The sequence below is a fragment of the Nelusetta ayraudi genome, unplaced genomic scaffold (genome assembly GCF_046127955.1).
Source record: "Nelusetta ayraudi isolate G7.1 ecotype Tasmania unplaced genomic scaffold, CSIRO-AGI_Nayr_v1 ptg000011l, whole genome shotgun sequence".
Classification (NCBI taxonomy): domain Eukaryota; kingdom Metazoa; phylum Chordata; class Actinopteri; order Tetraodontiformes; family Monacanthidae; genus Nelusetta; species Nelusetta ayraudi.
The window spans coordinates 14154533-14182377 of NW_027466061.1; the positions used below are offsets into that span (position 1 = coordinate 14154533).

A 27845-nucleotide genomic window follows, 5' to 3' on the forward strand; every position below is an offset into this window, starting at 1 on the left:
GGAAGTGCTCGCATATTCTCCATGGAAACAAAACCAAACCTATCCTGTTGTTTGAAATGTACAGATAACGACGATTAAGGTGATACACACGGAATCAAACAGAACACTAAACGACAACAGTTTATCAAGTCACGCTGGTTTATTTTGTTTTATTCTGTCTAGTCATCGAGAGGGTAAAAACGGGAAGGCTTCTTTGACATACTGAAGATCAAAGAAAAAAACTAACCATTTTAAAATATATATTTAAAACGTGTGACGTTAGAATTATATCTTTATTTGTATATACAAATTTGATGGACAACACCATGAAGCATCAATGAACAGGTAAAACATAAAAAATTACTCTATCATGATAAAATGGCATGTGCTGGGAGGAAATCAAATGGATCAGGTGCAAGCCTGCAAAGGTAAGTAGAGGTTTTATCAGATTCTTTTCAATAAATTAATTATTAGACTCTGAAATACCTACATGGCTTCTTTTCTCAAAATTTAGAGGCTCTCCGTTAGGGAGATCTCCCAAATTAAAACAGACTTGTGTTTATCCACAACACAGCATTAAATAAAACTGTAATGTAACATCGCCTTCACTGACAGAAAAGTGGCAAAACAGACTTGAAGGACTATTAGCGAGTTAAAAGATGCTCTACTTTTGCTTTTTTTTTCTTAAAATAAAAACAGCAGATTTTGAGAGTTGAAAGTTCATGTTGTCATAGTTGCTTCATAAGAAATATATAACAGTCAGTACATACATTTTAAATATGTTTCATTTTCATTTAGCTGTCTTGCTATTGGTAGCAACATTGTGATGCCCAGAAGTTTATCCAGCACTGAAATGATTCATTGCATCCACAGGTCAGCTCTTGAACGGTTGCCTGCACAATCATAACAGTTGTTATGATTGTGATTTGTTTGTTTCTTCAATATTAAATATATTTCGACACATTTCGAGAACACTGCATAGTATGATCTGATACAATGCTGTTATATTGAATGCATCGCATGACAGTAACTTGTGCACCTTATACATTATCTTTTCTGGGTATAATATCTCTTATTTTGATGATGACTCACTCACTTCACTAACGCAACCATGTTAGCATCAATGAGAGGGAGCACAATCATGATCTCCGTTTTAGTTTCATGTTTTGCGTGTAAATATAAGCATTGGCTTTATTTATGCAGATATGTTTTGCTCCAGTGATCCTCTTGCTGGAAGTGTTGCCTGGTCCGAACCCGGCTGCTATAGCTTTAGCATGCATGATTTCGGTCAAGTCGCTCACTCTACTATAATGAGTACTGGTTGATCTTCATACAGACAAGGAGCCAAGCGGAGCACTTGTATACAGTCACACAGATGGTCGCACGCACACACAAGCAAGGTTGGGCACACACTCTTGGTGCCATGGCTGTGAGAAGTGAGCTTTGAGAAGCTTGTTGAGCATAGTTCACTAAAACAGGGTCCATCCTAGTGGTGGTAGTCCTTTTTACTGTGAGGACGATTTCCAAGTATATGGTCCACCTCTGAGGCAATGCCTGCGGTCATCTTTGGAATTACCTGCAGTGTACAAAACAGCATGACAATGTTTTATGACACTAAGTACTAGAATTGTCATCCAGTGTCACCCCTTGGTGTAGAAAACATGTTATATACCTGAATGGCTCCCAGGTTTTCTGTTAGCTGGCTTGGATTGGAGGATCCCAGCAGTACTGAGCTAACGCCCTCGTTCCTCAGGCACCAGGCTAAAGGTAGTTGATGCAGTTGATAGTTACACATTTAGGTATTAAAAACAACACAAAGGACAAATCAGGATTTGTTATGTCTTTACATGTTGCCTCTCACCGATTGCCAGCTGTGGCAAAGTACATCCGAGCTTCTCCGCAATATGAGTCAGTTCCTTGAGCTTAGCCTGTTGTTTCCTCCCATCTTCACTCATTATTTTCTCCCTCAACCACTGATATGGCTGAGGCAGAAGGGAAAAGAAAGCTTAAGTATTCTGTAGGCAATTTAGAGATAGTTATAACAAGATGAACTCTATTGTTTCAGTTTCATTTGGGTGAAAAAGAGAGCAGGAGAGATATTTTTACCTTCATGGAGGCCCTGGAGGACTCTGGGACACCGTTCTCGTACTTGCCAGTAATAATTCCACATGCCAAGGGAGACCAAGATACAACACCCACACCTTGAAGATTGAAGGACAACCACTGAACAACAGGATACAAAGCCGACACTTCCATAAATCTATTTGAAAATGCCAGACTTTAGGGAAAAAACAGCAGTGGCCTCACCTATCTTGTGATAAAGCTCTGGCAGCTGACTTTCCACTTTGTCCCTCTGGAAGAAATGATACTCGGCTTGCTCACACACTGGTGGAATGAGATTGAACTGCCTGGCCACAGAGTATGCCTCCTGATTTTAATGTGGGCATGGAGGAAAAATAAATGGAAGAAATTATCATAAGGAAAAACATTTTGTAGCGCAGTTAAATGCTCCCTTTTAAATCCTTTAAAAACAAGATTGGATACATATTTGAAATGTTATTGGCCCCTTCTGCAATAGGATATGTCTTGTAAAATGGTAAATGATAAATGGACTGCACTTATATAGCGCTTTCCAGCACCTTCACGGTACCCAAACGCGCTTTACAATGTCCTCTCATTCACCCAATCACTCACACATTCACACACCAATGGGTGGCTGCTGCCATGGAAGGAGCTGCCTAGGAGCAATGCCAATGGGGCTCAAACGTTGTGTAGGTTCAAAAGCTTCAGTGCTGCATTATGACAAGACATTATAGTTTTCTGCTGCATTTTCACCTTCTCAAACATAATTCTGGTTTACAGTGTTGAGTTCAGTGGTTTGTTTTTGAGTGCAGATCAAAACTTAACTTGTTGTTTAGACCAAAGCCATGTTTGTTATTTCAAGAGCTTTGCGGCATCAAAAAAAAAACATCCTACAAGGTCACTCCAAGTGTACACAACATGTTCTGCTCTATGTGGTCTCTATCTCACATCAAGAGGCTATTTACTAACCATTATTTCCATAGCAGACCACCGGGACGTCCCCCAGTACATGGACATCCCCTGGTTGATCACATGCGTCATTGCTCTTACAATCTCTGCAAAAAAACAGAAAACAATTTAATATAATATGGATAGAAATGCCAGAAACTAAACAACAGATGGCGTCACATTTGCAAACGATGTAAATGAATTGATATAATGCAAGAGAAAAGTCAGAAACTACATAATTATTCATTTTGATCTGGAATATCTTAATTTGCTTAGAGAGAAGATGATAAAAGAGTTTACATTGTGTGATGAAGTTTCAATTGCTTCCTTTATTTTCACACCGAAAATGCATCGGTGGAAGATTTTCAACATTAGAATAATAAATAATCTCCGCAGACACAATGTCAGGAGACTTACAGTGAGGGCGAGGATATGAGACTGCAGAGCTGATGATTGGTCAATGGTGAATAAACTGAAATCTGAAATCTTAATGACGAAACTATAAGTCATATGATTGGACCACTATTTTGCTCAGTTGGAGACAGTGAGCTGAGCGTGTGCCTGTGTGGGTGAAGCAGGTGCAAGGGCAAAAGAGAAATGGTGCGCCTGCTCAAGTGGAGGGATTTGGACGGATGTGAGGACAGAAGGTAGCTGTGAACCACACAGGAACCCTGAAGCAACAACACCATTCATAAATGCTTGTGAATGTATAAATAATTCACTTGCACTCCAGAAAGTAAAATGATGACTTGATTCAGACAGACATTACAATGCACCTTTCTTTGCAAACATTCTAAGTTCTGCAATGAATAAAACTGGACCTTTATAATTACTGACAGATATTAGCAAAGCACCATCATTTTTTTTTTTTTTTTTTTTAAAGAAAAGTCTCTGCTCTGACTATCACCATTTCCCAAATCTGGTTAAAAAAAAAAAGAAAAATCACATTTTTAAACATGAAAATGACTATTTACCGTCACAAACAACTGAATTTTAGTCCCTGCACGAGTAATGACGCTTTAAGTCTGTAGTTTGTTGTCACAACAAAAATATTTTTGTTGGGGTCTATTCTCTTCATGCCCCATACATTTCCAACAAAGTCTTTAAAAATGCAGGAAATGAATGGTGAAAAAGACCAATGTCGGCCCGTCCTTGAGCAAGATGTCACGGAGTTGGGGGAAATGTCCATGACTAATGCCAGCAAGTGCCAGAGAGGCCTTCTGCACAGCATCGCAAAATCGGTCGAGCAGAAGATATTCTTCTAATATCCACATTTGTCTGAGCAGGTGCTGGGATGATGATTGCAGTCCTGACGCACTAGAAGCTTAAGTTCATCATTATTTGGGATCTGCTTTTGTGCTTTTCATGGGTCATTTATACTTCTGAGAAAGACAGATATATAGTGTCTCACTCCATGACTTGTACAGCTTTGTGTTGGGGGGATGGAAGAGGGGAGGGGGCTAAGTGTGGGAGTGATCACGCTGGAGCAGAGACTTCTGTGGGCTTTTGCACACTGGCACTGTTTTGCTTTGCAGATGACTGAATGGATTTGCATATTTGTCTTGGGTTGTTTTGTGTTCACACTGCATTATTGTTCAGCGGGTCAAAGTCTTTATTGTGCTAGATCGGCTTTTGGGGCATTTTGGGGCAGCATCATGAAACCTCTGCCGGAAACATCAGTGACTTGCTTAAACATTGACCTGACTGACATTAGAGCAGATTAACACATTCATTCAAACATAATGGTACAAAGCGTAATTATCAGTGCTGAAAAACATTTTTTGGCACCAGTTTCTCTGCAGAACAGTTGAAGGTGGCTGAGTTTACTCTGTTCTCAAGGTTAGAATGGTATTGAGTCCAGACCACCTCTTCTTGTCAGTTGTTGTGCTCACATTTATCCCAATAAACTGAGCCAGAGTGGACATGCGTCTTTATATGAGAACATCTTTAATTCAGGTATGAAAGCGTTCTTAATGAATTCCCTCCAGTGAATGTTTCTCACTTTTTGTTCAGAACCAATTTATTTGCTGTCTCCTGAAAAAAAGTCTTGGCTTGAGGGATTTCTATCATATCAGTCTATTGATGCCAGGTCTGCTCTTTTTCCTCCCCTCACTATAGTCCATGTCAGAGATATCTTTTCATTACACTTGACTGAATGGATTCAATTTGCTGTATATTGCCCTGTCAGATAAAAAAGAAAGAAGCCTGACAGACCAGTTTTTTTTTTTTTTTTTTATCTTTTTACTGTGGAGACAATATTATGCCAAATAAAAAGACAAGTTCACAACTAGAGATGCTTCTGCCTGTGCTTCCCAATGATTTTTTGTTTTACCGTTCCAATGTGAGCACTTTAGGAAATCACCTATTTGGCGACCATCACAAGGGGGGTTCAGCCAAGTTCTTTGCAGCCTCACAAATGCAGTGGAGTAGCATCAAAGAAGTTGGACCCCTGTATTGGTGATATAAGGTGTGCTTGTTGGTGCTGCTGAGCTATGGTACATAGAAGACAAAAGACAAAGCCTGTCAAGAACAAGTAGACTGGACAAGGCGACGAAGAAGAGGAAGATGAGTCAATGAGAGAAGGAGAACTGTGATGGTGACAAAGGGAGACACCGCAGCCATGAATTCACTTTTGCATCCCCCAGGGGACACGTGTTGGCTCACACACAGTCGAAAGGAGTGAGACTCACAAGAATGAAAACACATTCACAAATGCATTCAGACGGATCTGTTCACATTCTCATCTTAACAGGTTGAAACGTGTGCCGTACCAGCGCTAATACCACTAGTATCAACCTGAGTGTCAGGAAGATGTCGCCACATTGATCAAAATCTTTGTTTTGTATTTGCAACTGAAATTAAAAGGCCCAGCGTGGAAGGTTTGGTGACACCTAGTGGTAATAAAGCATACTGCACACATTGTTAAGTTAATCCCTGTTTTCTGATGTCCCACACATAATATTTTGTGGCAAAATATGGCCACCTGTGTGCAAATGTTCAAATGTCCACAGAGGTTTGGAAGCCATGCCTGAAGAGATTATGGTGCAGAAGCCAGGCTCTCACTCGAACTTGATAAAAGCAAGTGATCCTCTGCACAGTGATTTATGCGAGCGGCCTTGCTCCACTGTAATGAAGGATGAAAAAGTATGCACTATGTTTCACACAGATTGATGGCGATGACTTGAGGGCGGAGCAAAAACACACTCAGCCTATCAGTCTTTATATTTGCTGACGAAGCCCTTTATTTTGTCTCATCTCAATATGCATATTTTGTGTTTTACTACCCTGCCAGACTTTCAGCCAATCACTCTATCAATCTGATTGGACTTCACCATCCGCCGTTGTCAGCTAGTAAAGTGACATAATATGCCCAGATGTGTTAATGAAGTTGTGTTTTCAGGCCTTGAATGTCAGTCACCGGCACGGCAAGTGACAGCGATGCCCCGGGAACAATAAGTGTGACAGATTTGCCTCACACAGTCTGCTGGTTTTGCAGGGAGGCAGCTCTGTGGGGAGAAATGGAAGGTGACTAATTTAGTAGGAGTGATGGGTCTGTGTCATTCCAGCCAAATTCTACCTGGGGATGGACGCTAGAAGCTGTTCAGACACCAGCAGCTAGCAGCTCAGAGATGGAGATAGTGGCGTGTGATGAAATGGGGCAGGAGGTGAGGCCAGATGATTAAAAATGATTGTCTGAGCGTGTGTGCATATTTAAGGAGGTGACATAATCATAGGCAAAAACACACAAACACAAAAGTCCCAAATCTTGTCACCTCACCTCCTCACCTTTAGTCAACAACATGTTTTTTCTGCCTTCAGGCCTCCACAGGGGTCTGTTGAGCAGTAAATAACTCACCCTCCATGGGAGTGTTGCTGTCGGGCCGGTTTGCAAAAACCACATCAACGTATTCAAGTTGCATCCGCTGGAGGGAGCCCTTCAGACCTGAGGAGAGAGGCGCAGTGCACGTGTTGGCAGTAAGTCCAAAATGGCCCTGCTGTATTTGGGACATCCGTTTTTGTTTTTTTTAAACTACACCACACAATGTGGTGCACTGCAGCAACGTGTACATGTGTACAAGTATTCAAAGTGAATATATTCGATTTGGGATAAAAACTAAATACTTTAGCAGTTAAATGTGTCAGAAAGGTGGCTTCATCTGGCCTGCTGCTGTTTCACTGGGAGGAAAAAATAAATAAATCGCTTTCTCTGTAAAGTTACATTTCATAAAAAAAAATGAAAAAAAATGCATCCCCTGATTTGTGAGAGGGTTTCGTTATGAATGCTCCACTGGCTGTAATTATAATCGCTTGCACCGCCACGTTAATCTTCACAGTACGCAGCATGCAAAGATCTCAGCTGAAAACTCTTGCAGCACCTAATCTTTCACCCTCGCTACAACAAATGAAAGCCCGCTCGGTAGGTGAGGGCAGAATTATACAACAGCAAGCCGAGAGCAAAGGATCAGAGTGAAGGGTTGGCGCGCTAATATCCGTCTATTGTATTTAAAAAAAAAAAAAGAAAAAAGGAAAACAGTGGAGAAAGAAAGTGATGGCAACAAAGCATCGTGAGCACATCAGCCCCACTGGCAGGTAGAGCAGATAAAAGATGAGAGGCAAACAGAGGCCGTCAGAGAGGGAGACGGCGCAGTGACCGAGAGACAATGAGGAAGACGCTGTGGTGCCGTTGAGCATGTGCGAGTGTGCACTGGAGATTAGCGCCAAAGTCTTCATCACTAATCCTACTAGATGGTTCTGCCCCCCACACCCCACCATCATTCACCACTTTCCCCCTCCTCTGTCGTCTGCACTCCCAGAAAACACCCCATTACATGGCTCCTAATCTGAGGCTGCACCGTCATCGCCGCCGGTTGCACTCCGTCTCTTGGATTAGCTGGAGTTTAATGGCTGGGAGCCGAGTCTATTTTCGGAGCGGAAGTGGGAGAAACAAAAATGGTGAACAACCCAAGTTATTCCAGCGCCGTCTGCGATGAATAATGCATGTAATTATGCGTTCTAGGAAAGTCACATTGAAATGTGGAAATAATCTGGGAATTTCTTTGTGCAAAGATGTTAATGGCAAATGCGATACAGAGAGCTTGTAAAGTGACTTTAAGATTTTTGGTTTCTCTAAATGTTATCATAATCTGATATTTGTCAGAAACCAGACATTAAACGTTGTGGAGAAGTAGTAGCCCCACACTATATGCTGACATCATGGTGATTTTCCAAGAATTACGATAAAGACTTTTTTGGGTCAATCTTTAGACACAATCTTTATATCACACCTTTATACTGAACAGTGAGTGCTTAGCACCATCTTGTGCACTGAAAAGTCCAATGATTCTATTCCTCTGCTACATAAAAAGTTCATATTTCAAATGCTTGGCATCACAATTCCGTCACAATCTTCTTTACAAAGCAAGACTTTGCAGAAGCGGACACTTCTCACTGAGCAACCAAACTGTGGCCCGGTGGCCTCATGTGGCACGTTAAACTATTTAACTCGGTCTTCCGAACTTGAAGAAATTATATTAAAAGTAAGTCATAAAATTGATGTCTATCATTCATTTTTTTCAATGTGTTAAGAGTCATTTCATTAAAGAGCCAAATACCATGGGGCAAATTTTAGAACCCATTGTGGCCCACCAGTCAAAACGTTTGCCCACCCCTGGACTAGAGGCTTATGTTGTGATACTGAAAAAAACTTGCAAGCATTGTGCATTCACTTGTCTGTAAACAATGAAATAAAGCCAAACAAAATAAAGTGACATTTAAATGAATACGACGGCAGCTGCCAGATTTAGTCCTTCCATCTAAATCCTATTCCCACAATATTCATTTAGAGATGCTGGGATAAGGTGTTGGTATATGCTGGCCCTAAATCAATATTCCAGCACAAAATATGGTGATATTATGCTTTGTCAATTTTCGCCTACCCATACAACAATGTTGATGAGGAATGAGGAAAAAACAACAATGTCAGCATAAATTGGATTCAGCCAGTTAATGAGGCTCTGAAGGTGAAAATGCAGCACCAGCAGTGATGGATGCAGCCACCTTACTCTCAAAGATGCCCCCCACACTCCCTAATCTGAATTAGTGAACTTTACTTGGCTAATTGGCGGCCTCATGTCTCCAGGCTCGCTACTTTTCAACCTGTAATCCCCTCTTCCTCGTTCTGAGGATGGAAATTACAGAGGCTTCGCTGTGAATGCTAATAACGTCCGCACGTGGCAGCAGCAGACAGGGATAGCTGAGTCATGCAGGCTGCACACTGCGCCGAGGTCCAGGCAGCCAGCTGGCCAGGCATCGGGGGGGCAGTTCGGGGTAGATTTGACAAAGCGATGCTGTCATGTGTTCAGACAAGGTTCCATCAGATCCCATAAAACTGACGAGGTGCGCGAGTGCAAAAGGCAAAACATCTGCGGTGGGCAGACCTGGCTTTTTCTCGAAAGCAACTTTTGCGTTCGGCTGGGTGCACAATGGGAGAGCGGAGGTGGAGGCGAGACCAAGAGGCGGAGATAAAAGAGGGAGATTAGAGGGATGCAGCGGGAGCAGGCGCGACGAGGTGACGTGAAGGACGAGGCAACAGGAGGAGGCAGAAAAAAAAACTGTTTACCCTCGATGATGTGCTTTCTGTTCAGGCCTCGCTCTGTCTCTGCCCTGCAACAGGAGGAGAAGCAGGAAATTAAAGGGGAGTCGGCAAGCACACAACACACGCACGCACGCATGCACACACACACGCACGCACGCACGCACGCATGCACACACACACACGCACGCACGCATGCACACACACACGCACGCACGCACGCACGCACGCACGCACGCACACACGCACACACGCACACACACACACACACACACACACACACACACACACACACACACACACACACACCGTATGAACAGTATCATGGGTTAAATCTGACCATTAAACGAGTCTGCATTTGAAGCCCTCTGCAAATCACCGAAAGACAAATTCAGCCTCTCCCAGCTCTGCAGTGTGTTGGCAGCTCCAGAACAAACTGTGCAGTGTGTGTGTGAGCAGTGGGCCGACACTGGGCCCATTGTCACTGTGCATCCTCTGTGCGAGTCATCTGCCAATAGACTCGTGAGCACAGACAGACATTCTGCAGGACTAAAAAAAAATTAAAAAAACAGCGTTCAGGCAGAACGTGAACAGCCTCCCGGTCGACTCGCTGCTCGGCTGGATCCTCTCACAGCATTATTCTTTAAAATCCACAAATGTTTTGGGGAAAAGGGTTTTCCCTCATTTAACGCTCTTTACATGACATTTGAAAGAATTTCGATGCTGTCACATGGTACAAAATGTTTTGCAGTCCAAGCTGGACTCTATATCTGGTAGTTTGAGAACGCACTCCATAAAAATGCCTTTTTTGGGGGATTTACTGCATCAATAATTCAACACCCTCAAAGGAGGCATTCGATTTGTAGCTATATTTTGCTACTTGAGTGTTTGGGATTACTGTTTAATGCAAAGGCTCTTTTTGTGGCAGGCGCACATTTATTATTATGATTCAACTTGCCTTTTTCTTTTGTTTTTTAAGCCCTCAGTAGGTAGGTAAAAAAAAAAAAAAAAAAAAAAAAAAGCAGTAAACACAACATCATAATTCCCTGTTTGCCCATTACATCAGTGTATTTCTGGCCTGCTTCTGAGACTACGTCCACACTGCTGGAGTGCTCCATTCTGGTTCCTGACTTGAGCTCATTTGGCTGCTGTTCACAATTCATTTACATTACATCGTTTAAAATATGACTCAGCTGCAAACTGGCCACATGCAGGTCTGAATTCACCAGCCTGTAAGTAACACCATGGCATCACTTGCAGCTGCTAAAAAAAAGGACCTGGATGTGGAGCCAGCGACAAGAGTGGTGAGACTGTGGTGTGAACGGCTTCAGTGGATTGTATCCAAATCTTCAGGGCAATTTTCAGCCGCAATATTTGCATTTATTTCCCCTCCAAGCGCGGCCGTTACAGATGTGACGACGTGACGTCCAAGTTTCACTGAATTCCGCACTGGGGCACGTGCGTGTAGTTGCAATCTGAAAAACAGCTGATTCGTTTCAAATTTGGAGCCACATGTAATTAGTGAACCAAAGGATTTGATTAGAAAAGTCAGATTCCCACAGCATTTGTGATGTTCACACAGCTATTAAAGAATGAAAAAAAAGAAAGAAGAACAATCTGAACGAGGTCACTCCAGCAATCCTTTCACCCTTATTTTTAAGGATGCGTTTGGGAAAGGTTTGCTGTGCTTTGCCTTCTGTCTGTCTGATAAATAGCGGGATGTGAGGGTTAGCGATGCTATCCGAGGTTTTTCGGCTCGATCAGCAGCTCACAAGAAACCCCCCCCCAAAAAAATCAGGGTAACTGCGTTTTAGCTCAGAAACACATTTGTCATCCTGAGTCACGAGGGCGCAGTGCCGCCTGTAGCAGAAACACCTGCTCACTCCACTGCAGCAGCTCCTTGGTGGCCAGGCCTCACCTGTGGCAGCGCAGACACTGTCATATTGTCACCCAGCAGGGTCTCCTCCTGCTATAACTGAGCCGTTATAGTTTGCGGTACTCGTTTGCAGTCTCGATTCAATTTTGTGCCTTCTGCTTTCACGTGTGTCAGTTTTAAGATCCTGTCAAATATTGCAAACTGCTGAGCTTAAAACACTGGCGCAGACCCCCAGCGCCCCACCGTGTGCTGGAGAAGAGCCTCCGGGCGCTCTCATAACTCCCCCCGGTGGTGGTGATGGGGTCAAGTAGTTCTTATCTAAATCCTCTCCACGTAGGGAACTGATATAGTGCTTGAGCGATAGACTGAGAGGATTCAGGACCAAGTTAAATTTACACCATCAGACCGGAGCCCTACTCCACTGATCCACATCGGCTACTTAAAGCAAGCGACGGCAGAGGACTTTCTTTTTTTCATCCCAAGGAACTTCTACTTTCTCTCGGCCGCACGGAAGACGAAGCAAAGTGACTAATGCAGACTGCGAGCAGAGCACATGCAGCTCGACATAAGAGGCAGACATGACTCAGCCTGGCAAGAAGGCTGCGGGAGGGTACCAAGGGGAGCAAGAAAGTGAGAAAAGGACTGTTTTTTTTTTTTGTTGTCGTTTATTCCCCCCCGCCCCCCAAGTCTGTCCTGCATGTATGTGAGTGTGTAGCTTTGCCAAAATGTTTGATCCGGTTGCTTTGCAGCAGCTGTTTGAATGTGTAACCTTTTGTTGGAGAGCTGTGGCCTGAACATCTGAGGGGGGGGGGAAACATGCTGGACACACACACACACACACACACACTTACTTTCCACCCCAGTAGAGCTTTGTAGTGATCACCAGGCTGGATCTCCTGCGGGACAGAAACAAAAAAAAAGAAAAAGAAAAAAAGAGTGGGGGCTTTAAAGCTGTTCTCCAAAAGTTGTGTTGCGTGCCCCGGCCTGCCTGTTGACTCCATGTTTGTGTCTGTTTTTGGCAGTAAGTATGTAAGTGAACCTCTCAGCTGCAGTGCAGTAGCCGCCTTGTCCAGCACAAAGCTTTTTTTTATTTTATTTTTAGCATCAATCCTAATAAGATGGCATTTTCATTATGATTTATTTATTAACTGATAATTACTGAGATGGACATGACACACTGCTTGTTTTAAAGGTGATAATGCAAATACAATCCAGAGTTGGTGGAGAAACATGTAACTGCAGCTCACTGGATGTGTTAATAAAGCGGTGATGGTGAGAGCAGAGGTGGCATTACATATATGTAATGCCACCTCTGGCATATATATGTATATATGTAAATACATATATATATATATAAATATGTATATATATGAATATATATACATATATATACTGTATGTACATATATATGTATATATATATATATATATATATATATATATATATATACATACATATATAATTATATTTATCATATATTTATTATTAAGTATATGAACACTAAAGAGACAACAAATCATATGCACCTGTTTGCGTCACACACTGCAGGTTAAAGCATGCCACAATCTCAGACCAACTTCCCTATTCACACAAAGTTCACAATGCGCTGCGCTTTACCTCCAGCACTTCTTCTTGATGATGTTTCCCAGGATTATCTCCGCTCTGCAAAGAGAACAAAACAAACATCGATGGAGATGAGATAAGGCCTCAGGCCGCCAGCATGTGAGCATGACTATCAGCCGCCACGGTTCCCACACGCGATTAGGGAATCAAAAGGAGCTGGGAACCGAGGAAGAACGTCCCCCGGTTTTGTGTGCGTGCCTGAGTTTCACCAGCAACCTTGAAATTAACAATCAGCCCCCTGTGCAGCTGCAGCATGACCCACATTATTAATGGAGAGAATGTCTGGGCTGATAAAGTCACTGTCGTGAACATGATACGGAACCTCAAGTCATTAATAACATTATGTAAATCGCTTCGGAGACAAGGCTACCATCAATTTGGAGTTTCTCACAGGTGAGGAATTCCCGGCTCGAAGGAATAACCCTGATGACTTGTCATGTCAACACCTGACAGGATTACAAAAAAAAATCCTGGGCGGCAGAAAGAGAAGTGGACACGTCGAGGAAAACAAATGAGAGGCTTCACTCACTTCCCCCCGGAGTAGACTTCTGCTGTGTCAAACAGGTTGACCCCGCTCTCGTAGGCAATAGTCATCAGCTGCTCAGCCACCTGACACACACACACACACACACACACACACACACAAGAAGAAGAATTGTTCTCATTGACCTCCCCGTCACTCTATATAGCAGCCAAATTGGTCCTCGGAGAGGAGGAGTGGAGGAGATGTACTGGGGAGATTCCTCCCCTCCACGAGGCTTAGGAGGCGTAAATCTGTTTTCCTCTGTGATGCTCTACGCCAGGAGGAGTGTGCAGGCGGCTTGTTGACTACGCTGGTTCACTGCTCACTATGTTTCCTGCACTAGTTTGACCTACTTCCTGTGCGCGAGGCTCGTTTCCGAGCCGTACGTGGGAATGCCGCTCTCCCATCCGTCACCTCAGCTCCAGCTTTTGTTTTTGGGGGAGAATTTTGCTCGCTTCTAAGCCTGCACCCAGTCACTTCCAGCCTCATCCGACAGTGATAGCGGGAGATGAACTGTGGCGACTTCGCGCCCCACTGCAGTACTTGACAAATAAATTGGAGATTGACTCATGTGGTCGACTCTCAACGATTTGCACTCAGCCAATTACCCCCATGCGGGCTTGAAATTGGGTTGTAAAGCTGTCACGGATGCTCATGAGTGGTATTTGCCGAGTGGAGAGAGAAAAAAAAATGAAAGCCATTGGGTGGAACGACTTACCTCGTCAGAGATCTGACCTCCGAATGTTACCCACGTGCCTGCAGAGGGAACCACCAGAGATTTGGTTAAACATTCAGCACCTCTTGGAAGTTACTGTCCATTAATGTCCAGGTACTGACTATTGAAAATGACCACTGCACTGATATTTCCATATCGTACACCTTTGATATTCAAACTATTCTTAAGCATGAATTATTTGAGCAAAGAACATTTGAAAGTGTCTGTTTCTTGTCCGTAATAAGAATCAGATGTGGCTAAAAAAAAAAAAAAAAAAAAAAAAAAAAACTAGCAGAAGGAGATCATTAGACATCTTCCGACTTCTTAACACATTCTGCATCTGGAAGATCGTCGACGCTCGGCTTGGCCTTCAAACAGCATAGCATGTGCACGAGTACTGCGTTTGTTAAAATTTTTATATTCTCTTCCAAATTGTTGCACAGATCCGTCCACATGCTGCCTATTGTTATCTACAACTGCTGAGAAGTGAGGCAGAGGCTTCACACAACTGGAGCTGGAGATCAACGTAAAGGGGATAGGAAAACAAAAATTTGGAAGTGTGCCTGAAGAAAGTCACATGTAAATGAATAAATCACATTCCCATGTGCAGCATAACTTCAAATACTAATAACTGTACAGAGAAATAAAAGGAGAAATAGTGTAATAATGTTATATTAGGAGGATTTGGTTTACTTTAAAGGAGCAGGAGGCAGATTTATTTTAATGCTATTTGCATTTTATCTTTAATCCCTCATTTCCTTGAGTAGACTGTCAAAGCTCTGTAATATAAGCCTCCATTTGGGGGAGCACACACGGACTGGATTAACCTTTCTTTGCCACAATCCCCAGACTGGACTGCTGCAGATGGAGAACCTGAACATTTAATCGATCAAAGACTCAAATAAATTGATAAGAAATGCCAGCGCTGATGCTATCAGTTTAAAAAGGAAACCCATACACCAGATATCAGTTGAGTTTCAGGTCATGAACTCAGTCTGAATTTGCAACAACCACATTACCCCCTGTCCCTGCACATGTAGCGGCTTCAGTGATCTACTAAATGGTTGTACTTTAAATAGACGGAAGCAGCTGCAGCCTCTGTTCCTCACCCCAACAGCATGAGCCAAGCACAACTTTCAGATTTAATTGCCAATCTTCTGTTGCCTGAGCTGACACATGCTGCGTGTTGTCATCTCCCCGAAGGAATGGAGCGTGCTGAAGTGTGCTGTGCCTGTGTATTCATATTATTCTTTATTTTTGAACTTGTAAGTGTTCGACCCCTGAAGAATAGTAACGCTGGATTGAATTATTTTTCACCTGTCTCTTATAGTCCCTAACAATTGTTGTTACATTATTTCAATGCACACAGATAACACATAATGTAATCATTGAACATAGTAATGTGATTAGTGATGCATTTCAGTAGGAATAAACAGGGAATTGTGTTTGATAATGGACTTATTTCAACTTCATGGGCAATAGTATGTTATTAGTTTTGTTTTTTTTGCTGCATTCATAAATCTTAATGTTCAATTTCTGGTGTAGTTTTTTTTTTCGTTTTTTTTAAATAATTTGCCAGATGCTTTTGAATAACAACCTAAGAAAATTATATAAATATATTTTAAACCCGTTTTTCAAAAAAACAAAACAGCATTTTAATGTAAGTCTAAGCAGTAATTTAAATCTCTGCACAAACAACACTTACCTTGAAATGCTCCATGCTGCACACCTTTGGAGTTTAAGCCTGATGCTAGTTTCTCTTTTATCCTCTGTGCTAAACAAACTAAGCATCTTGGATTTATAACACTTTTTGAAGTTCACCCAAAGCCTTCATACTAAAACCATTATTCATTCACAGCGCATTGGGACTGGTGGTGGTCAACTACATGTGTAGCCACAGCTGGCCTGAGGCAGACTAATGAAAATGTGGCGCAATTTTCCAGATTTGGTCACCGAGTTGAGTGTTCAGAGTGTTGAAAATGCTGAAAACCACTTTCCCACCATCCATCAGTGGGCCAGAGGCCGAGCCTGCATGGCTGAGCGCCGTCGATACTGATGTGATGAACCCATTCAGAGGAAGATTTGACACCGTTACATGCGCTCCAGTGTTTACAGGGCAGCACTGCATCCTTCCTGCACTGCTGAGCACCAACTTATTGCAGCCCATTCTCATGAAGAGTGACACGGGAACTGAAGATTTGCTAAATAAATCGGCGCTTTGGCTCATTTTTGTGAGCGTGCTCACATCTTGTCTGATAATTGAGAAACATCTCTGCAGAAACCGCCACGATCGATTAAATATTAACGCGGAAGAATATTAACACTGTGCAAACAACTTTGCGCCAGCTGTCTCTCATCACTCTTCCCGCCGATGAAAGATGCATGAGCCCCTGAGCGGGAGGAACGATATAATGACACATGTTTCTGCGGTGTGTGTTTGTATGCACAATAATGAAAAGTGGGGTTTCACTTGAGTGCCTGTGAAATCATCAGACAGTTGCCTCTGACCGTAATTAAACGTAACTCACCGAGGCCCAGGCAGGAGACACGCAACCCAGATTTCCCCAGGTTCCTGCGAAAACAGAAAACAGAGCGTAATTAACAATAAAGCAGCGTGTTTTGGGATGGGGTGGGGGGTTGGGGGTGGGTTCAAGATGTCACCCACCGTGTGAGATCACAATTACTACGTTCCAATGTTTCCCTTAGGGTGCTAGAACGTTTTTTTTTGTGGGTTTTTTTGGCCTTTAACAAAGACGCAATCTGTTCTGTTTCCACAAAGTGATTTAACGGACTCGAAAAGAAATAGCACCAAATGCAGCAATGCTGTTTCCACCCCTCCCTCCCTCCTTTGTGGGTATTACAGCGTTAGACAATCCATTGTAATCGCAAGTAGGCGGGATTTGGAATTAATAGCGGCCGGGAGCATCTTTTGTTTGAGAGGAGAATCGCTGAATGTCACCTTTATCACAACCACAATCATGAATCAGAATGGGGAGATTAAGGTGGAGGCGGTGTTCTCGGATTCTCTGTGAGAAGATAAATGCCCCCTAAAGACCCGCACAAGTATTCTAGTCAGGGAACCTGGAAGATGACGCTGATTGTTTTGCGCAGCGGCTGCACAAGTTGGGGAATTTTGCCAGTTTTGCTGCAGCAGTGGGGAGAATTTCAGTCCTTTTTATTGTTGGTACCCACCGCCCTCCACCTCCAACACCACCACCACCACCAGAGAGCCGAAGCAACCAGACTTGCTCCAGAATAACAGAGGTTACATCAGCGTTTCTCGAGGTACATCTAAACATAGACTATTTTTACCCTCTGCCTCCTTAATGCACCTCTGCACCGGGCGGCACGCTGGTCCACCTGCTGACATACGACTCCTGGATAACAGTTCATTTGCGAGTGGCGTCTCCGTTGCAAAATGATACGGTGCCAGCATGTATTATTAACGCGGCGAGAGATAAACCCACGGTTCTCGACACCCGTGGCCTCCCGTCGCTCACCTCGTTTTTCCAATCTGTGCCGCATCGAGCCCAGCTGATAGTTGGGAGCTCGGGGAGCAGATTGTTCTTCCTGCCAGGCAGCCACCAGGTGTCTTACCACACTGTCATGTACGTGGACTGCAGGCAGGAAAAGAAAACCGTGGCCAGGGGACGAGCCAGGAAAGACGGCCAGGGCCATCTGATGAAGGCAGTGATCCGCAGCAAAGGCTGCGAGTGTGAGACATATCCATCAAGGCCGCAAGCACACTGAGCTGAGCTGAGCCAAGCCGTGCTCACAAGCAACACACAGAAACATGGCAAAATACCCGAACAAGGCACAAGCCGGCACAAAACGTCGTCGAGGGGATTGGACCTTCTGCTCGCTTTCTACGGCCACGTGCACACGACAACGGACGCGGTAGGGGAAGGACCAGAGAATGCCAGGAGTGATTTTCTCGTGCTTGACGACTAATGGCCTGCGGTCCCCTGCCAAGACCGCATAGGGACTAATCCGGGCCGGTGCCATCCAACTGTGCCCTCAGTCAATTCAATTAGGTGTCAGACCCGGGGAAGCAGGAGCCATCCAGACTGTCGTTTGTCTGGGCTGCCAAGACCAGAGAGGAAAAAAAACACACAAGCCGACATGAGGCCAAGCCGCTCCGTCGTCAAGGTGCAGGTTCGTGCACAAAAGGAGGATGTATATAAAAAGAAAAGTTGTACTATCACACTGTTATTTCACAGGGTTTTTGCTGCTCTTGCCGTTTCTTTCTTTGCTGTAAATGTTGTTTTGGCTGTTTGTCTCTCATGAGCATGGCCACTTTTGTCGTTTCACTGCGCTTGCGGCATTTGCTCGTGACAAATAATGTTTTTGAATCTTGAATCATGATGAGACACGCCCTCTGCAGGCAGAAGTTGTGGGACACGTCCTTGTCTCTGTTGCGGTGGAGGAGTTTGGATACCGTCTCCCCCTCCCCCCACCCCACCTCCAACCCGCCAGTGTCTCCGATGGCAGCTCTGCTGCACTGCAGGGTCAGTGTGAAAGTGACGTTGACACAGGTGTGGGCTCATGATTGCAGGAAGCCGAAACAGCTGTAAGCCGAGTCCATCAGGCCTTCGCTGCGGCGCCTCATTCTCCATGATAAACGAGATGTCTCCATCTTGAGCTTGTTGTCCTTGAAACGAACGGATCATTTTGTTTGCTCGATTTGCCGTGACAACGCTTTTAAATTGTGCCAGACTGTCTCAGTGGTGATGAGACAAAAAATAAAGTGGATGTAGAGCAGGCGAGGGGAGCAGTTTAGGCGGGATGTATTTAGGCTGTTCCTGATTATTAAGGAACAACAGACATGTCCAGGACTCTCCTGAGTTGCTACTGTGCAGACGGACGCTAATTATTAGTGTGACTAATAATAATAGAAACAACAATTGAAAAAAACAACAAAAAAAACCAAATCTCCTTATTGCCTTTGCAGTGCTTAAAACAAACAAAAAAAAAAAACGCTACTTCAATTGAAAGTTCTGTGTAAATATTAGAAAACAACATAGAAAAGGATGTGTCTTTGCAAAGTTGCACATTATTAACTTTACGAGGCAGCGAGTGTGGCTCGGCCTCTTATGCTTGAATGGTGCCCAAAAGATGCCTTGAAGTAAAATGACAAATGAGTCATTTGAAGACGCCCCCACACACAAACCTGTCACCACTTATGAACATCCTACATCCTACATGCTGCTGCCGCTGCTGCTGCCACTGTTCTATTCTTAGTGGACCCCCATTTAAAATGAAATACAACAAATGAACATCTGGCCGACGTGGTGCGCACGCTGGTTGTTGTGGGTTGCTGTTGCCGTTTTTCGGATTTTCCTCAGCTTATGTCAAGCCGCGTTGTTCACATTGACCGGCGACAGCACCAAGCACCAAGGCTGGGATAGAGTCCTGCACTCGCATGGCAGGGATTAATGCATTTTGCACACCCACACACGCTAACCTTTCAGGGGCGTCGGGATTAGATGAGACCCACCTCCTCACTTCCCATCGCTTTTCCTGATGTCAACTATAATGTCGTCATCAGAAGAATTCAGCATAGGGGAGACTGGCTGGTAATCTATCCTAAATATGTCAAAGTCGAGGCCCTGCGTTGGTGGGAAGGGAGAAGCGAAGTTAAGTCAAGTGGTCTTGGGGAGGGGAGGAGGAAGGGGGAATAAATGAAGAGCTGCAACAGCGATACTGAAAGGGTTGGGGGTTGGGGGAGTTTGGGGGGGGTGGCAGACAGCAGTAAGCCATAGCCGTAACAGCGCAGCGGGCAGGCTGGTGCAGCTGCAAGTCAAAAAGCCCAAGTCTGAGCAGATCAAACACCCTCTGCAGATAAAGCATTCTATATGGTGCAGAATGAGAAATAGGGTACGACAGCCTGCTAACCCACAGGCCGCGGCTCACACTGCCATTTTCTATAGTGTGTGTGTGTGTGTGTGTGTGTGTGGTGTGTGTGTGTGTGTGCAGCAGAGCCAGCCAGCAGGGTTTAGACATATCTCTACACTTTGTTTCCCACAGAGTCAAACCCCAACCCCAACAGATCCAACACTCCACATCACTCCTGCACTTTCACTGTGTTGTGGATGATATTCACTCTGTGCAGGGTGGACAAATCCAACCTCTAAAAAAAAACAAAAAACAAAAAACAAAGAGAGAGAGAGAGAGAGAGAGAGAGAGAGAGAGAGAGAGAGAGTTAGAAAACAAGTGGCTGGTGTGTGTGTGTGGAGGGAAAATAACTGTGTGCACTTCAGGCAAGGGCACACGATTGAAGCCAGTGGCTTGTGGGTTGATCCGGTATTGAAAATCATGTGGGCAGATCTGAAGTGGTTGATTCAAAACCATCTCAGAGAGCTTTAGCAGTGTAGGGGAGAGGGAAAAAAAAAAGAAATCTGCTCATGATAAATGGAAAAGATTCGTGTGAGTCTGCTATGGAAACCCGAAACAGCGTTTTTCAGCATCTTTTTTTTTACTTTGCTGCCTCAAGTGTCATAGGAACTGTTCTGTAGTAACACCAAAAAAAGGCATGAAAAGAAAAGCCTTTAGAAAACATAGTGAATAATGGTGGATCGATAGCAACCTACTGGGAATGTGTTATTGAATTATTGGAAAGCCGTCATCATGGCAATCTTACCTCGTCACTGTGAATGTCAGAATGGGCGTTTGTTTGTCACTTGCGAGGCAATGACTGAGTGAGCAGGCTCTCTAATTATCCATCTGGTGCCACCAATTATTGACCTTGCTAAGAAGAAAAAGGAGCATGTGCAAAATATTAATTTCACGTCAGGCTGCAACTTTGAATGCAACACACGCAGAAAGAGGGGAAGCGCATGTTTGTTTAGACTGGCCTGCAGGCTCTTATGCGTTGAACGCTCGGTACAATGGAGTGCAATAATAATTTGTTTTCAAAAGGCATTTGTTGAAAAGTAGGTCACCAGGTTTGTTATATGTGCTAAATCTTGCCAGCGATACCTTAGCGACACCTCAGGTGAATAAGGCTGCTTTCAGACTGCAGGCAAATCTGATTCAAATCAGATTCCTTCTCAAAGCCGTCCACACTGTTTTTAGCAAGTGTCCAAATGGGATCTGGCTCTGTTCAGAGTGGGCCACATTATTAACCAATCTTACAGGTTGCTGTAGCAACGACGTCGGACCGGAGGCGTCATCAAAACTGATTGGTGTTTTTGGAGCTGTTCAGACTGAGACGCATCTGTCCTAATGCGAATTGAAACTATCTCCCGAAGTTGGTCTCAATCCGTTTTGCGAAAATCAGATGTCATGTGATTTACGACTGTTCAGACTACGAAAGAGCCAGCCGGTCTCAATCTGGACGGGCTGAAAATTGGATTTTGGCTGGCAGTCTGAACTTCAAATTTCTTCTGCATAACTCCTACATGGGATGGGATGTAACGGCATTAGCAGCATAACAGCTTTTGATCCATGTTGGTTCAACAACTCAGCAGCAGCAGAGGAATTCCCTCTCCTCCTGCGAGTGATCCGGGTCAACATGAAGTCGTCAAACCCACTTTTGTTTATATTATGCTTTTTATTACACATAAGGACTCAAAGGAGAGGAAACATTTTTATGTATCTATTTTTTAATGAAAAGGATCAGCAAACTCATGTGAACGCAAGACTGACATCAGCTCAGGGGGCCGATTTGCAAAAAACAAATTACAGTTCCCTCCCAGACTGTCTTAGCCGATGTGTGTGTGTGTGTGTGTGTGTGTGTGTGTGTGTGTGTGTGTGCGTGTGTGTGTGTGTGTGAACACCTAGTACTGCTGCACACTGCACACAGGGAAACACTTATCCTGGCGACATTAAGCCTTCCTCAGAAGCAGAGAGCAGCTCCCTCTCTCTCTCTCTCTCTCTCTCCCTCTCTCTCGCTCTCTCTCTCCCTCTCTCTCGCTCTCTCCCTCTCTCTCTCTCACTCTCTCACTCTCTCACTCTCTCTCTCTCTGCTGGACCCTGATAAGCCAGAATTAGGGAGAACCAACAAAAGGTATTGAAAAATAAATGTACACCCATCCGCAGCAGAGCTCTGAAGTGACCGTGTCTACTGTAAACTTCCTGGACTGTCAGAAGGTCTTTTTGCTGCAAAGCAGGTCTCCCCTTGAAACGTATGACAACTGCATGTTGTCTCACATCGACGATTCTGGCCTCTCATGGTCCCCACATTATTTTAAAATAGTATATTCTACCTAAAGGTAACTCTTCGTAACAAACTGAAATGCTAAAGAGAATTGACTGTTTTTCAGAACACATGGTTCATTGTTGATTTTCCCCAGTCGAGAGGATTCTAATTTTGTTGCACAAAATTATTGGTTTTGTCTCCGATACTTCATATGGTGACATTAGGCAGTATAGTCAATAGCGTAAGCAAGCAACATTTAGTTTGTGTGTCTGGTGCCAGCTTCAAACAAAAGTGTTAATATCCCTGTATGTGTGTGTAATTTAGAAGCATCCCAGTCTCTAAACAGTGGTGCTCTCCTCCAGAGGCTCTGCCACTGAGTTGAGCTGGGTTGAACTACCTCAACTTGTCCAAGTTGACTCAAAGACATTCAGTTAAAGCTGAGTCAACTCAAGAGGAGTTTATTGGATCCCAACTGTCACAGCTTTGATTTCAAAATAAAAGTACAAGCATAAAAAAAAAAAAAAAAAAAAAACTCCATAAGTCAATGTGTGTATTATTTTGAAAATCTTCCTCCCACATTATATTCTTACATATCGAGTGACTGGGGTCTCCAGCTTGCAAAGCACCCTTCAAGGTCAAAGAGTCTTAAAAGGTTGCAACGATGGGACTACCAGAGTAGAATGATGCTATGTTTGGATCACCATGACAACCAAAATGCTGCAAATGGTGGTACTATTATTTTCATGCTTGCTCGCTCACAACTTCAGTCCTCATCTCGCTACGCCTTCAGATGTTCCACTGAAGCTTCGACGCCACGCACATGAAACGCACATACAGATGCGCTCGTGTGTGATGAACGGCGCCAATTCTGACGCCCACAAGCACCAACGCTTGCGTCATATCACGCCAATGCAGGTTTTGCGGAAGACTTCAGTTGAGAGAGACTCCCTGGAAAGCGCCAACCAAAGCAAAACCAGTTTGTGACAGCAGCAGTGACAGATAGAAGCAAAGAAACAAGCAAGGAGCAAAAAAAGGGAATGTGACGGATGACAATTTCTTTCCTGCCTTGTGTTTCCTCGTAAAAAAACTGAAGAAAAAGTTTGCAGTTGGGAGATCGATTTACAGTTAACATCCTCCACCTGTTTTTTCGAGGGAGCACCGGCGGCGACGAGGGGAAACACAACAAACCAACGTGTCCATGTCGTAATAAGCAATTTCTTTGCCCACTGAATCAACAGGGGGACAAAGAAAACAAACAGCTTTTCCTGTTGAACCTGACAAACTACAGGAAGTGAAAATGAAAATGTAATCTTCTGGTCAAATTCGTGAAGAAAAAAAAAACGTTCATCAAATGTTGAAGCTGGCGTCACATTGAGCGTCACTGAAGCTCGTTTGCTGTTGTGAATCGCCTGAAATTGGCCATTTCAATGTTGTTATGGAAACGAGATGCGATCGCGCGACTATCGCGTCGTATCACATCACACTTGAGATTTCCGCCAACGATCTCCTCCGGACCCGCTTTTCTTTTTTTTAACCCAACTGTTATCCTCCTTTCACTTTTCCCTCCCCAAGTTTTGGGCGACCCCCAGTGACGTCACCCTCCCTGTGAGAGGTGAACGCTGCTGCTGGCTGCTCCTGCGGTCTGGGTGAAGGGCCCACTCGCACAGATAAGAGAGCTTTGTTTACTTGGCCCGGCCGCGTTACAACTCCCACACAGACACACATGGAGAGCTCTACAACGCTCTCCGCTTGGCTTCGCTGTCACACTTTGCAGAACACGCCGCACGGCCGTGGCCGGTTGCTGCTGCTGCTGCATGCTGCTCGCTCAGTGTCTTAAAGGAACAGTTATTATTATTATTATTATTATTATTATTATTATTATTATTATTATAATAACAACAATAATAATAATAATAATAATAACTGGAGCTACAGCTATGGGATGGAATTTGAAAACTCTTTGAAAATCTTGCGATTGTGCTTGGTGATTCTGCTTGATATTAAAAAGCATCAATATCTAGATCAAGGAGGTGGGCATATTGTGCTACTATGCATCCACCTTGGACCTGAATGTTGATCCATTCCGGGCTTTGTGATTTCACCCTGAGATCAAGTTGGATATCAGAAAGCAGGGACTTTCATTGTGTGCAATAATCTTTCTGACCATTAGATGGTGCTAAATCTTACACACGGTGCCTTTAGAGATGATCAAATTCATCAGATTCGGCTTCGGTGCAGAAAGATGGAGTGCTCAGCAGCAGATGCACACAATGCATCAGGGAATTACGTCTGCCACATCGTTGGTTAAGGCTATATATAGTGATCCTCACTGAGCTTGTTGGCTGTAATTCCTCCATACTCTACTTTATGGTCGTCTGTACGCTGCACCCGTCTTTCTAACCGTGTCCTGTCATGCAAACATCTGGTACAGATGTTCAAGCTGCTGTGATTTGCTCTCAGCTCCAACTATCCACCCAACAAGCAAAATTAGAATAGGAAATTCCAGACGCCGATGAGGCTCCGTCAAACGGTACGCCCCTTTGTTATAGTTCTCATGCTCGCGTGGCAAAAGATGCCACAAACACAGATGGTTTTTTTTTGTTGTTGAAAAAATAACTTTTAGTGATGTATCACATTTGAATTACACAGAGCGAGTGCGAGTGAAAGGAAGACGGAAAAGGTCGCTGCAAGTTTAAACCCTGTCGGCATCAATGAAAACATTTTTCTGCGGCTGCCATCAAGAAAACAATGTCTGTCTCCTTGAATTCCACTATCATGAAAATAAAATTCCATTATCAGATGTGAAAGTCTGTCAGCCTGGGCAACGCTAACCTTTGTTGATGGCAGTCTGACACACACACACACACACACACACACACACACACACACACACACACACACACACACACACACACACACACACACACACACACACACACACACACACACAGAGTTATGGAAGTATCTACTTGATCTGTATCTTGGGAAACTGGCTCTAGTTTGTCTTGGCAAAAAGACACACACACCCTCCCACACATCACCTGTCACTGCTCGTACGTCTCCTTTGCCTCCTTCAGGTCTCTTTCTTTCTCTTCTCCTCCTTCATTATTGAGTTGTTTTATTGATTTATTAATTTTTCCCAGCTCCCCATCCCATTTCAGCCTGTGGCAGAATGTCAAAGAGACGAATAATTTCACTGAGCCAATCACACCTCCTCCACCTCCTTCCCCTCCTCCCCCTCCTCCCTCTCCTCCACCTCCTCCCCCTCCTCCCCCTCCTTTTCTTCTACACCAGCAGCAGCAGCAGCAGCAGCAGCGTACGTACCGGTACTTCATGCCGGTGAGCTTGGCCGTGGACTCCTTGAGGTTGTGGTGGTAGCGGTGAGTGAAGGAGCCGAGGCTGCGGGCTATCAGGGCCACGGTGCGAAAGCGGGCTCGCGCCTGGCTGGTGGTGTTGGGGCTGGTGGCGTTCTGTTTGCTGTGCTCGCCGTTCCTGGGGGCCTTCAGCCCGTGGTCGGTGCATGCGAAGGACACCTGCATGGCTGCTGGAGCTGAGACGCCGATTCACTCGTTTGTTCTCAAGGGTCTCGTTCCTGCTGGCAGAAGTCAGAGTCGTTCCCGGTTTTGCAGAGGTCCTTGACGGTTCTGCCACCGGATCTCATGTGTAATTCACTGCCGGGTGCATGCGGGCGCGTTGTCTTTAGGAGTGTCGGGCCACAGAGGAGACAAGAAGTTCAAGTTGATGACTCAAGATCGGACATAGGTGTGGAGCCGTCCTTCTGAGAGCGCGAGGAGGCGAGACAGGAATTCTGTGTTGCTCTGATTCCACCTGAAAATATATAAAAGAAGGGTGGAGAGATGGAGGAAGAAGTTAAAAGTGTTGCCAAAGGTTTAAAAGGCCAGAAAAGGCAAACAAGGTGCCTCAAGGCTTCTTGTTACTAACTCCACAGCAAACTCTGATGTGGCGCTTTGCCCTAATTTTTTTAAGCCATTCTGACTCGTGAAATCCTTCATCCTACACAGAAGAGTGTCCATGTTACACTAACTCCAATGAATTCTCTTTTTTTCACATGTATATCCTGTTGGTGCTTTTCTCTTTGCAGAGTCTGTCCCTCAAGGCGCCTCTTCAAATGCAGTTCTCTTCAGGGTGTCTGGGCTGTTTCTGTCAGCCCGCCAGGAGTCGGGGGTGTCTGGAGTCTCTCTTGCCCTCGAACTGTGGCTAAACCCTTTTAGTCACACACCTGGAGTGAGGGGAGTAGCACTGCGCCTCTGCCACTCTGCGCGCACGCATAATCTCAGACAGCCTGCAGCTGCCCGTCACACTTTCTTCAAAATAAGGTCACGCTTTCACGGAAAAGCAAATGCTTGCAAGTGCATCCCGACGAATCATCTGTGGAAAATAGCTGCATTGCCTTTTTTAAAGAAAGGAAAAAACTTAAAACGAACATGCACCCCAACACATTCCCACAAAGCTGCCACATTAGAGAGTCCTTACACACTGCGAGCGCTCCCTACGACTGTCTGGAGTGATCCAAGTCGGTCCTGCTGCAACTTTGGCAGGGATCAAGCGGTGCTCTGCAGACTTCGGCCCAAAATCCACATGCCCGCCGGAGCATCCACCGGTCGGCCGTCCTCAGACCAGCCAGGACCACTGCCTCGGGTGACTACCGTCTCCAAAGTCCTGGAGCGTGGCGACGAGGTTTCCGTGGTCGCCCGCCGGCTTCGTGGCGACGAGGCTCCGTTTGATCAAGGGACCCTGGAATGGCAGCGGACAGGCAGAGAGCGGAGGAGAAGCGCAGGGACAGAGGAAGAGGAGGAGGATGCATGATAGCTCACCTCATGGAGGAGAGGACAGATGCAGCGAGGAGGCGAGGCAAGGAGCGTGGCGCGCAGAGAGAGAGAGAGAAAGGAGAGAGAGAGAGAGAGGGAGGGAGGAGGAGACTGAACGAGGCAGAGACCGTGTGTGTGTTTGGACGGATTCTCTGAGTGTGTGGCTTCAGAGAACTGCAGTGATTTTTACTGTGGCACCACACTTAGTGAGAGAGTGAGGAGGAGAGAGAGAGAGAGAGCAAGTGAGAGAGAAAGAGAGGGAGGACGCATCCCAAATCACATTTGGTAGACTTGCATGCGGTGCACTTATTTTGTTGCCGAACTGCGCGGCCGAATCACCGCATCAGCGTTCGACTGTGCCATGACTTTTGGAGATGGTGTAATGGAGGAAGATGGGACAAAGGGATGAATGGATGAGGAATGATGGGATGAGTGGATAAAAAGGATGAGCAGAGAGAGAGCGAGAGAGAGAGAGAGAGAGAGAGACCTACAGTCGTAATGATACGGTAGCGGAGTGATTGTTCAGTGAACATTAGAG

The 27845-nt window shown here is 44.7% G+C and overlaps 1 protein-coding gene across 1 annotated transcript; it reads right to left on the reverse strand.

Annotated features, from left to right (window-relative positions):
* Nucleotides 1-118: 118 nt before the first annotated feature.
* kcnab1b (potassium voltage-gated channel subfamily A regulatory beta subunit 1b) lies at nucleotides 119-27702 on the reverse strand. Its single transcript, XM_076021254.1, has 15 exons — nucleotides 26973-27702; nucleotides 25803-26306; nucleotides 16867-16910; nucleotides 14342-14379; nucleotides 13630-13709; nucleotides 13095-13139; nucleotides 12329-12373; nucleotides 9629-9672; nucleotides 6866-6952; nucleotides 3031-3116; nucleotides 2287-2407; nucleotides 2086-2180; nucleotides 1841-1961; nucleotides 1652-1740; nucleotides 119-1555 (listed from the first exon to the last, which is right to left on the reverse strand). The coding sequence occupies exons 2-15, from the start codon at nucleotides 26015-26017 to the stop codon at nucleotides 1466-1468; spliced, it is 1200 nt and encodes a 399-aa protein (XP_075877369.1). The 5' UTR covers nucleotides 26018-26306; nucleotides 26973-27702; the 3' UTR covers nucleotides 119-1465.
* Between the last annotated feature and the right edge of the window lie 143 nt (nucleotides 27703-27845).

Bases quoted from the DNA above. Each gene is read 5' to 3' on its own strand.
- kcnab1b (XM_076021254.1), bottom strand. From the start codon at position 26,017: ATGCAGGTGTCCTTCGCATGCACCGACCACGGGCTGAAGGCCCCCAGG. The intron at 16,911-25,802 runs GTACGTACGCTG...CTGTTTTCGCAG, and splicing joins CTCACCGGCATGAAGTACCG to GAACCTGGGGAAATCTGGGT. The intron at 2,408-3,030 runs GTTAGTAAATAG...CATTAAAATCAG, and splicing joins GGTCTGCTATGGAAATAATG to GAGGCATACTCTGTGGCCAG.